Below are 12,468 nucleotides of genomic sequence, written 5' to 3' on the forward strand. Positions count from 1 at the left end.
CTGGGAACCAGTGTGGTTGGAACAGAGTGAGGACAATGCAGAGAGGAGACGAGTGTGTCTCTTCCAGGCAGTTGTGAGGAGTTTGGCTTTGGTTGTAAGATGGGACATCACTGGAGAACCTCGAGCAGAGGGCTGGCATCTTCTTACTTAATTCTTAGAAGCTCACCCTGGCAGCTCTGTTGAGAATAAACTGCAGGGCGACAAAGGGTGGAGGAAGCAGGGAGACCTGTCAGAAAACTGCTGAATAATCTAGACAAGAGAAAATGGCGGCTTGTTTCAAAGGGACGGTGTCGGAAATGTTGAGAAGTGATAGGATCCTGGATAGGATTTTGAACACTATGCTCATTGATCGAATGTGGGCTGTGAGCCAAAGCAAGAACTCAAAGATGCCTCCAAGACTCTGAAGAGGATGAAGCTCCCATTTATTTACTGAAGCAAGAAAGGTTTTAGGAGGAGCATGTTGGAGAGTGGTGATGGGGGTAAGTAGAGAGGTCCGGAGTGCTCTGGAATTTTCATATTTGAGATGCCTGTTACACTTCCATGTAGAGATAGTCACTGAGTAACCGAATATATGAATATATGAATATTCATATGAATATATGAATCTGGAGTTTGGGGAAACACCTTAACTAGAGTTAGAAATGGGGGGGGGGTCATTGGTGCGTGAGATCTAGATGAGATCACAAAGTCTGCAGTTCTGTGCCCTTGATTTGTGACTGGCCTTCTTGTATGCATGGACCCAACCTTCAGTCTGTGGGCCTCTCCCTCCACCTCAGCCTCCATGGCTTCAGATACTTTGTCATCTCCTAAGTCTTTGGAAGACCTAGTTGCCGTTGATTTCCTGATCCTAGACATGCTCCTTAGTGCTGGCCTCTGAGCCTCATAATATCCCAAAGTTCAGGATGAGGGCCACGTTAGCAAGCCTAGCAATAGCTAGTTCAAGGGCGAATTCAGAAAAGCAGAGTGTCCTGATGGTACAGCCACCCCATCACCCACCAGGCAGTTGTGAGGATTCCCATTTTTATTAAGATGGAAAGCAATTGGAGGGAAGGCTGTGAACAGAGGGGAGACATCATCTTCCATGTGGAGAAAGGCTGGCATTGCCAAGGTGAGGGACGTTATTATTCTTTCATTCAATCAGTGTCTCTGTGAACGCAGACAGTAATCTGGGAGGCAGTATCTTTTTCTTTTTTTTTTTTTTTTTTTATTTGACAATCATCAGTTCTCATCCACGTTAACTGTCTGTAGATTTTTGAAAGTGATGACAGGTGTATAGGTGACCAATGTATAGAGCTTGTTTGGTGAGTCTTCATCTTCATTTCATTTTCTGGACAACCACGCACGGATCCAATATGGGACATTCCTTATTCCTTTGGCCCAGATGGCTTTGTTGAGCCTGGTGTTGATGCACACATCCAGAGTTCGCATCCCCTTCATGGCAAATTTCCGGATTTCTTTTAGAGCCCAAGGGGCATGCTTCTTAAAACCCGCTCCATGGATGTCGATTGTATACTCCCTGGTCACCATCTATCTCACTGATGGTGGACAGGCCCTTCTTCTTCTCACCACCTTTCTTTGCTGGAGCCATTTTCCCCAGCCCTGGTTGGAACGGAAAAGTGGAAGGCAGTATCTTTATTCCTAGACCTGCCTCCCATTTGCCAGATCCTTTTTTTTTTAACGGTTTTTATTTTTTCCTGTTATAGCTGGCTTATAGTGTTCTGTCAATTTTCTACTGTACAGCAGTGATCCAGTCAAAAATACATATACATTCTTTTTCTCACATTATCTTCCATCATAAGTGACTAGATATAGTCCCCAGTGCTATACAGCAGGATCTCACTGCATATCCATTCCAAATGTAATAGTTTGAATCTACTAACCCCAAACTCCCAGCCCATCCCATTCCCTCCCTCTCCCCCTTGGCAACCACAAGTCTGTTCTCCAAGTCCATGAGGTTTTTTTTTTTTTTCATGGAAAGGTTCATTTGTACTGTATATTAGATTCCAGATATAAGTGATATGATGTGGTATTTGTCTTTCTCTTTCTGACTTACTTCACTTAACATGAGAGTTTCTAGTTCCATCCATGTTGCTTGCAAATGGCATTATTTTGTTTTTAATGCCATTTGCCAAATCCAAGTCCCTCGAAATTTGTTGAAAAATCAACTGGATATTAGTCTGCTAGGGCTGCTTTAAAAGGCCGCAGACTGGGTGGCTCAAACAACAGAAATGTATTTTCTCAACGACAGCAGAATTGGTTCTGAGAGTCACGAGGGGAAGATCTGTTCCGGGCCTCTTTCCTTGACTTAAAGATGCTCTTCTCAGGGTTCCCTTGTGGCACAGGGGGTTAAGGATCCAGCATTATCTCTGCAGCGGCTTAGGTTGCTGCTGAGACTTGGGTTCGATCCCTGGCCCAGAACAGGGGGTTAAGGATCCCGCATCGCTGCAGCTGTGGCAAAGGTCACAGGTGTGGCTTAGATTCAGATCCCTGGCCCGGAAACTTCCACATGCTGCAGTGCAGGAAGAAGAAGAAGAAAAAGATGGTCTTCTCCTTGTCTTTGCTCCATCTCTGTTGGTCTAAATTTCTTTTCTCCTCTTCCTCCTTCTTATCTTTCTCCTTCTTTTCCTTCTCCATCTCCTTTTTCTTCTTCATCCTCATCTTCTCCTCCTCCTCCTTCTTCTAATAAATTTCTTCTTATAAGGACATCAGCCATAGTGGGTTAGGGCCCACCCTATTTACTTCATTTTCATTTAATTATCTCTTTAAAAACCCCATCTCCAGATAATGGTCACATTCCGAGGTATTGGGGGGTAGGGACTTGAATACATGAATAGTTGGTGATGACACAATTCAGCCCATAACATATAACTGGAACCGCAGTCACTATGTAAAACTTTCTTTCCACGGAAAAAATGAAATTGAAGATTTAATGATCAAGCTTTCAAAATGTTAAATGTCAGCGACTTTGTGAGTTAAAAGTCATTAAGTCTCTGGTTTACATATTCTGTATAAGCTGTTGGTGTCTAGCCCGAGGCTACAAGTAAATACACAGGGCTTCACATATACCGATATTTTGTTGCATGGTTTTCTCTGTGACTATTGTCTATACATACAAGAAATTCAGTTAGATTTGCTGAGGGTGGGGGGGTTGTATAAATATTTAGAAAATGTGTGGGGTAAATAATATGAACTGGAAAAGGTTATGTGTTTCAGAATTGGAAGTGAAATGTAGTAAACGTCTTTTATCTTCCACAAACAGGAAGAGTGGTTCTGCATCTAAAGCCCCTACAATGAGTGAAAATGTGAGTATTTTTAAAGCATATGTATAGAATGAATGTGTTTAGAGAATCAGACAGGGAAATGAATTAATTGTATAGAATGGAGGGATTTTCACTTTTTTTTTTTTTTTTTTTCTCTTTATAGGACTGCACCTTCGGCATAGGGAGGTTCCCAGGCTAGGGGTCAAATCGGAATTGTAGCCACCGGCCTACACCAGGGCCACAGCAACAGGAGATCCGAGCCGCGTCTGCGACCTACGCTACAGCTTACGGCAACGCTGGATCCTTGACCCACTGAGCAAGGCCAGGAATCGAATCCGCAACCTCATGGTTCCTAGTCAGATTTGTTTCCACCGTGCCACAATGGGAACTCCAGGATTTTCACTTTTAATAAACCTCGTACAAGTGTCTTGGAAGAACTAAATTCTCTAAATGGGCTGCCCAGCGTTTGTAGAGCACTGGAGCTCTACCCTCCCAATATTTTCTCTTTGGTGTTTCCTATTATTAGTCAGCCTCCTTAGGATCGGTAGATCTGGCCTTATCAGCTCCATCTTATACCCGAAGAATTTAAGACACAAGTTCTCCCAGGATGACAGTGAGTGACTGAGCTGGGACCCAGATACCTTGATTCTTGTCAGCTCGACCAAGCATATGGCTTGTGGCAGATCTGTGGTTCCAGGACTCTCCCGTGGTTATTCAAAGCATTTCGAAATTTTAGGGTTATGGCTTATCCTCTGCTTTTGCTGAAAGGAGCATTTCAGAAATCCTTGAAAAGATGCAAGAATTCTCTACCTCAGTTGCTTAAGGAGACATAATTTAGAAGTTTGGGCCCTTGAGGACTTTGCATTGATGAGCACTACAGCGAAGCAGAAAATACCACCATTTCTCAGTTTTGTAGCTCTTTGGATAGATATTCAGCATACTGGACTATTTTTAGGAATACAGTGATAGGAGGGAGATTTCCCATGTGTTTAGCAGTCTAAGCCCTTTCTTGAGAAACTGAGCACCAGTACCCTGCATTTGCTTAGATTTCCCTTCAACAGAGCTTGGGGTCAGGTGTGGACATTAGTATGATAACCACTTAGGTGACTCTAGCAGACACTAACCTTTAAGACCCATGTACTGCTCCCTAGAGTTTATTCTGCCAAAATTTAAAAAAAATATCTACTCCAGGAGTTGCCTTTGTGGCTCAGTGGTTAACAAACCCACTAGTACCCATGAGGACAGGTTTGATCCCTGGCTTCGCTCAGTGGGTTAAGGATCTGGCATTGCCATGAGCTGTGGGGTAGGTCGAAGACAAGGCTTGGATCCCACATTGCTGTGGCTGTGGTGAAGGCTGGCAGCTACAGCTCCGATTGGACCCCTAGCCTGGGAACCTCCATATGCCTCAGGTGCAGCCCTAAAAAAAAGACAAAAGACAGAAAAAAAATTATCCACTCCTGAATCCATCATAGAAGTGGCTTTATTATATTGTACTTTATAATACCACAGCATATTGTTCATTAATTAGCAGACTAGGAATATGTAAGTCCATATTTGCTCCAGTAATTTGTGGGAAATACTCCTTGAGTGAATAAAACAATCTCATCCAACCAAATAGGAAGAGACACTTCATGGCTGAGTTGCAAGAACAAAAGCCTCTTTCTTCTTCTTTGACTTCCTCTCTGTTGCCTCATAGCCTAGAGCAGGGTTTCTCAGTCTTGGCACTGTTGACAGGTTCTTATAATTCTCATGTAAGAATTTACATGAGAAATGGCAATTTCTGGAGTTCCTGCTGTAGCAAAGCAGGTTAAGACACTGGCATTGCTGCAGATATGGCGTAGGTCGAAGCTGCAGCTTGGATTCAAGCCCTGGTCCAGGAAATTATATATGCCACAGGTGCAGTTGAAAAAAATAAGAAAGAAAGAAATGGAAATTTATCATTCTTGTGTAAGGAATCCTTATAATTTCATGTACTTCTTTATTGTGTAGGCTGTCCCATGCATTGTAGGATGCTTTAGCAGTACCTGACCTCTCCCCACTAGATGCCAATAGCATCCCCTCAGAAAAAAAAAAATTTCTCCTGTTCTAGTTCAACTCTTTTTGTTTTCTTTTCTTCTTTTTAGGGCCGCATGTGTGGCATATGGAAGTTGCCAGGCTAGGGGGTCAAATCCAAACTGCAGCTGCCAGCCTATGCCATTGCCACAGCAACACTGGATCTGAGCTGTATTTGCAGATGGCCTACACTGCTGCAACTTTAATCAACGCTGGATCCTTAACCCACTAAGCAAGGCCAAGAATGGAACCCTCATCCTCATGGAGACTACACTAGATTCTCAAAACGCTGCACCATAACAGGAAAACCCACTCCGACTTCTTTACCCTTTTTTTTTTTTTAATCTTTTGTCCTTTTTTAGGGCCACACCTTTGTCATATGGAGGTTCCCAGGCTAGAGGTCTAATCAGAGCTATTGCCTGAGCCACAGCAACATGGGATGAGCTTCATCTGCAACCTACACCACAGCTCATGGCAACGCCAGATTCTTAACCCACTGAGCAAGGCCAGGGATCAAACCTGCAACAACCTCATGGTTCCTAGTTGGATTTTCTTCCACTGCGCCACGACAGGAACTCCAACACTTTTTTTTTTTTTTTTTTTTAGGGCCGCACCCGTGGCATATGGAAGTTCCCAAGTTAGGGGTCGAATCAGAGCTACAGCTGCCAGCCTGTGGCAGAGCCACAGCAATGCCAGATCTGAGCTTCGTCTGTGACTTATATCACAGCTGATGACAACACCGGATCCTTAACCCACTGAGCAAGGCTAGGGATCGAACCTGCATCCTCATGGATACTAGTCGGGTTCTTTTCTGCTGAGCCACAATGGGAACTCCTGACTTCTTTACACTTTAGGCTAAGTTTCAAAGCTTTGCCTCCTAGTATTAAATTATTTAATTCCCCATAAAATAGAGTTAATTAAATGTACACTGGTTTGTACCTGTAAGATTCTCAGAGTGGATATAGCTTTATACTGGTAAGATTTATACATGTCTTTAAATATGAATTAATACATCATACTTAAACTTGTTTTTTCTTTCTTCTCCCAGGATTTCAAGCACACAAAATCCTTTATAATTTAAAAGGATCCCACCTTTGCGACACACCCAAACCACAGTTGTTGCACACAAGTTATTAAAAGATTATAAAACTCTGCTTTGTCTTACATTTGCAAAGAGGTACATGAGGAGATGAAATTGGGATTTAATTATACAATCTTTATGACTGCTAAATCCCTTGAAATGTTTATTTTATACAAATAGTTCTCCCAGCAGCTAAAATAGAGTCTGGCTTCTTGTGTCTGGAAGGAGTTGAAGGAAATCAAAATGCTTTGTAATAATCTGAGGCTTATGAAATTAACTTCTAGAGAAAGTTACTGAACTGTCCTAACTTCTAGAGAAAGATACTAAAACACACCATATTGGTTGTGAAATTAATCTGCAGAGCATGAAAATGTAAACTTCATGCATCCTCTGTGCAGGATTCTGATTTAGAGAGTTCAGAAATTACTCTGACAGATGCAAAATGAACCTCTAGTCTCACTGCTACCAGAATCCTCTTTTCTCCCCTAATATAATCCTTATTCTGCTGCTCATTTATCACTAACATATTCACAGAAGGGAAGTGGCAGGAAGGGTCTTTTACCCAAGGATTTGCAGTTTGTGTTTACTTTCATTTCTGAGAACCAAAAGCAACATGAAAGGAAACACCTAATGACCAGAACTCTCACCTGGTGTGTGTCCTTGATTTTATTAAACATCATTTTGAGAGTCAAACACAAACCCAAGTGTCTTATTTCACCTTCAGAGCTGCTTATTGCTATTTCCTTCCCCTGAGAACCCTTTGAAGAGGATCAGCAACCTTGACATCAGAACTTACCCCTGCACTGGAGCTGATACACATAACCCTGCAGATGTGGCTTGATGGTGGCTTCATATCTCTTTCTCTAAAAATCGTGCAGTGGAAATTTTGCATTGGGCCGCTCCTTTGCTGTTATGGCCAGGGATTTGCCAATATTGCTTATGGCAAAGTCAGGGATATGGACGGGAAGACAAATAAAATGAGATGAAATAGCTCAGTGTGGCTCCCGGCACCTGGTGCCATGCTTGATACACAGAACTCAACGGAGAAATGAAATGAAAAATGGGTCTGATCCTCTGGTATCCGAACTGATAAATCACAAAGACCTCCAGCTGGATTTACAAAGGGAAAATTCCAGTGACCCATGTCATCGTGAGAGCAATTAGCCTGTGTTAAAAGCATGATCATCTGGAACTTATTTTGATTATTCAGGTCACATTGAAAACAGAATACAGTGAGGGCACTTCTAGTTCCAGGCAAATCTGGATGCTAAGGTCTCTCACTACCTTTGGCAACTCTGAATGTGGTTAAGAGGCTTTTCAAGACATTCACTCTTTTTAGAGTTCCCGCGGTGGTGCCCTGGGTTAAGAATCCTACTACAGTAGGTCCAGTCACTGTGGAAGCGCAGGTTCGATCCCCAGCCCAGGAACTTCAATGTGCGGCCATAACAATAAAAATAAAGGAGTCTACTCTTTTTGCCCAATTGGCAAAGCAAATCCCTAGGATTCGCTGGACCGACAGCTGGATTAAGTATTCACCAAGTGCCTAACATGTGCCTGGACACCAAGTGGCTGGGAAGATGCCTGTTGTTAGATGCCCCACCCACCTGTGTCAGTGATTTTCACCAGACCCCTTTCAACATTTTTCGTAAAGGGCCATGGGGTCCCCACTACAACTACCTGTATCGTACTGACCTCTGCCATTTTCATACCATGGTAGCATGAAAGCAGCCACAGAAAATAATAAAAATTAATAATGATCATGTTTGTGTTTTTGATTTACAAAAACAGCAGGCAGAGACAGGATTTGGCCCACGTGCATAGTTTCCCAATTCTTGGTGGTGAAACATGGAAAAAAAAAAATCTATCATTATGGTTCTTAGAGCATTTTGATTTAATTTTTTCTGTGTGAAATTATGTTGTACAAAGGGTTAGGGCTCTGGAATCTGTAATAGCAAGTTTTGTTTTGTTTTGTCTTAATTATTATCATTGCTGTTGTAACTACATTTAATTTAATTTTAGCTGGGGGGTTAACCTAACTAAATTTGGAACAACTGTGTTTCAATACAGCATTGCCAAGAACTTCCTTCATCTCACAGATGGTTTTGTTTGATGAAAGTCTACATTAATAAAAATAGCTGAACTTGCTCAAATTTTTTAGCCCAATTTAATGATGCAGGGGATAAGTCACCCACCTATTATTGTTCAAGAAAACCCAGGAAACTATTCCCTCTTATCATCTGTAGCCACAAGGCCAGCGCTTTAACTGCTTAAGATGAGAATCTCATCTCTTGGTCTGAATGCCTGCCAACCTCTCAAAGGCTGAAAAATGCTTTGAAAATAAAATGCCAAAACTCTATTGAACTGGTAGCATACAGAAGTTTCTGAGCCAGGGGTTGAACTGGAGCTGCAGCTGCAGGCCTATACCACAGCCACAGCAACACCAGATCTAAGCTGCTTCTACTACCCGGGCCATAGCTCAGGGCAAGGGATCCCCAACCCGCTGAGGGAGGCCAGGATCCAGCTCACATCCTCATGGACACTATGTCCAGTTCTTAACCCACTGAGTCACAAGGGCAACTCCCATTGAACACTTTCTATATGTCATGGAAGTGGGGGTGGATAGAGGTAAGCGTGTATAAAATCTCATTCACCTCAATGATTTTGTAAAGTAAGCCATATCATCATTTTACAGAGAAGGAAACTGAGATGAACTGAGTCAGTGACTGCCAAGTTCACAGAGCTGACAAGTGAGAGGCGGGTCTATGTGACCTGGGTCCATCTGACCCAGGGTGTTTGACACAAGATGTTTTTCCTCTGCTCCCAACGCTCCCTTTTGAATTCTCCAATTCTCTCCTAGCACACCTTCCCTTCATCCTTGGTAATCTCTGGCCATCCACCCACCCCACCCCCAGTCTCATAGCCCGGTGGGACTTTTTTATTTTATTATTTTTTAACCATACCTAATGTGTAGCTTATATTTAATATATGCTGAATGATTTTTTTTTTTTTTTGGCTTTTTAGGGCTGCTTGTGCAGCATATGGAAGTTCCCAGGCTAGGGGTTGAATCAGAGCTACAGCTGCCAGCCTACATTACAACCACAGCAATGCAGGATACGAGCTGCCTCTGTGACCTACACTAGAGTTCACAGCAAGACCAGATATTTAACCCACTGAGCAAGGCCAGGTATCAAACCCAAATCTTCATGGATACTAGTCAAGTTTGTTACCGCTGACTCACAGTGGGAAATCCTGACTTTTTTTTTTTTAATGGCCTCACTCATGGCATATCAAAGTTCCTGGGCCAGGGACTGAATCCAAGCTGCAGCTGTGACCCATGCCACAGCTGTGGCAATGCTGGATTCTTAACGCACTGCGTCACAGCAGGAACTCCTTTTTAAAGATCAAAAAAGCACTTGTGAAAGGACAATTTATTTCTTTTTACAGCTAGCCACACCTGCAGCATATGAAAGTTCATGGCTAGGGGTCGAATCAGAGCTATGGCTGCGGCCTAAGGCACAGCTACAGCAACACCAGATCCGGGCCACATCTGTCCCATGCTGCAGCTTGCAGCAACACTAGATCCTTAACTCACTGAGTGAGGCCAGGGATCAAACCTTCATCCTCATGGTTACTGGTGGGGTTCTTAACTCATTGAACTGCAATGGGAACTCCTGAAAGGACAATTTAAAGAGTATTTTTTTTTTTTTTTTTTCCGACTGCAATCAGTTTGATGTAGGATCTCAGTTCCCAGAGCAGGGATTGAACCCTGGCCAAAACAGCGCCAAGTCCTAACCACTAGATACCAGGAGACTCCCTAAAGAGTATTTATTGATAAAATTTCTCTGTAGATTTAGAATACTAATAAAATATTTTACACTGCAGTATTTTTATAACCAGTTCATTTATTATGCAGTCACAAAGGAATGCTGCACGAATTAAGGCTGGACAGAAATTACTTCTCTCTTGTTCTTTTTTTTTTTTTTTTTTTTTTTTTTGTCTTTTTACTATTTCTTGGGCCGCTCCCGCAGCATGTGGAGGTTCCCAGGCTAGGGGTCGAATCGGAGCTGTAGCCACCGGCCTACGCCAGAGCCACAGCAACGCGGGATCCGAGCCGCGTCTGCGACCTACACCACAGCTAACAGCAACGCCGGATTGTTAACCCACTGAGCAAGGGCAGGGACCAAACCCGCAATCTCATGGTTCCCAGTCGGATTCGTTAACCACTGCGCCACGACTGGAACTCCCTTTTCTCTTATTCTATTTCTTTTAGTTATTAGGCATCCATTTCCACACAATTCTTTAAAAGATCTTAAAATATTTTTCCACTTTCAAGTTTTAAAATTTAACATGCTGGGAGTTCCTGTTGTGGCTCAGTGGTAACAAACCTGATTAGTATCCATGAGGACATGGGTTCAATCCCTGGCCCCACTCAGTGGGTTAAGGATCCAGAATTGTGGTGAGTTGAGGTGTAGGTTACAGACCTGGTTTGGATCTGGCATTGCTATGGCTGTGGCATAGGCTGGCAGCTGCAGCTCCAATTCTACCCCTAGCCTGGGAACGTCCATATGCCTTGTGTGTGGCCCTAAAAAGACAAAAATAATAACAATAATAACTTTCCATCCTTTGTTTCTTGTTATCTATGTTTGGGACAATTTTAGTAGTAACTGGTTAGGAAATCCAAGGTAAACTATACACTTTTTCATACTGATACTTTCATGGTCAAATCCAAGTTCATGTGTCCCATCCACAGTGAGCCCAAAGTGAACCATAAAAGTTTGAAACAGAGGAAGGTTTATGGCAAGGGCCACTCAAGGAGAATCTGCTCAAAAGGCCTGAATTCCCTGATGATTTTCGGGGAAGTTTTCAAAAGCAAAATCTGGGGTGAGGGCTGCAGGGAGTGCTGATGGGTTGGTGGTGACGTAATAAGGTAATGTCTCCTGAATCCCAGACTTCTGGTTCCACATGCCTGTGGTCACCAAGAAGCCACCATCCGCACCGGCAGAACGAGTCAATGAAATGCATCAGATTGTTATCTCCTTCCCTTTAGGAGGAACTAGGAGGCCAGGAGCCTGCTCTTTGGAACTGAAGGAAGGCCTAGGAGACTAAAGCCTTTCTCCACTACAAACAAGCAACTGGGAACACTGGGCAGGGGCGGGGGTACTTTTATATCCAGAAGGGCCCTTGTAGGGTCCTACTTGGTTTCACTTGCCATTTAATCTTTTTTTTTTTTTTTTTTTTTTTGGTCTTTTTAGGGCTGAACCTGCGGCATATGGAGGTTCCCAGGCTGGGGGTCTAATAGGAGCTGTAGCCGTCAGCCTACACAAGAGCCACAGCAACTCGGGATCTGAGCCGCGTCTGCGACCTACACCACACAGCTCACGGCAACGCCGGATCCTTAACCCACTGAGCGAGGCCAGGGATCGAACCCGCAACCCCATGGTTCCTAGTTGGATTCGTTTCTGCTGTGCCACGATGGGAACTCCCTATTTAGTCTTATGTTGGGTTGCACCCTGCAGGCCTACAAGGCCAGTGCTTGCCCACATTCAAGACCGAAGAGCCCAGAGCCAGCAACAGAGACATGAATCATTTAATGGATGGGGGAGCTTACACATCTGAAGCAAAGTCCTAGAGGGATATCCCACCGTGTGGGGTGGACAGCAGGCAAGTCTTCCCTGGGGGATGAGCGGGGCAGATCACGTTACTGGGGGAATTGATGTCAGGTTTGCTCCTTAGTTACCAGGGAAACCAGCAGAAGGCCACACCCCTCACCACTCCTTTGATAAGCTATCACTAGCTGAGGCCTGGAGCAAGTACATGGGAAAGTCAGTCACATGAGTGGGTACAGGTGAGGCAGGCACTGGTTGGGCAGGGGATATACAGAGAGTGGGAGAACAGCACCTTGAGTGGCCTGGCCATACATAACAGGTAGGCACATGTCCATTTCCAGGTCTTTCTACCTTCCCTCAGTTCAAATTCACTGTTCTTAATAAGAACACCTGTCTTCTTATAAGGGCCTCGGGCAGACTAGAGTCAAGCCCACACTGACAACCTCATTTTAACTTAATCACCTTTAAA

General features: G+C 43.6%; 1 protein-coding gene and 1 pseudogene across 3 annotated transcripts in view; one reads left to right on the forward strand and one right to left on the reverse strand.

Annotated features, from left to right (window-relative positions):
* Nucleotides 1–8,543, forward strand: part of JAM2 (junctional adhesion molecule 2) — a 76,055-nt gene extending 67,512 nt beyond the window's left edge. For 2 of the 3 annotated variants that reach the window (XR_002338018.1, XM_021070861.1), the window contains 2 exons: nt 3,260–3,302; nt 6,361–8,543. Coding sequence is in view for 1 of the 3 variants with exons in the window: in XM_021070861.1 (XP_020926520.1) it covers nt 3,260–3,302; nt 6,361–6,393 (76 nt within the window). In the remaining 2 variants the exon portion in view is untranslated. The remainder of the gene's footprint in view (nt 1–3,259; nt 3,303–6,360) is intronic. The other variant, XR_002338017.1, reaches the window with a different exon arrangement.
* LOC106507178 lies at nt 1,188–1,777 on the reverse strand (annotated as a pseudogene).

The sequence above is a fragment of the Sus scrofa genome, chromosome 13, assembly GCF_000003025.6.
Source record: "Sus scrofa isolate TJ Tabasco breed Duroc chromosome 13, Sscrofa11.1, whole genome shotgun sequence".
NCBI lineage: Eukaryota > Metazoa > Chordata > Mammalia > Artiodactyla > Suidae > Sus > Sus scrofa.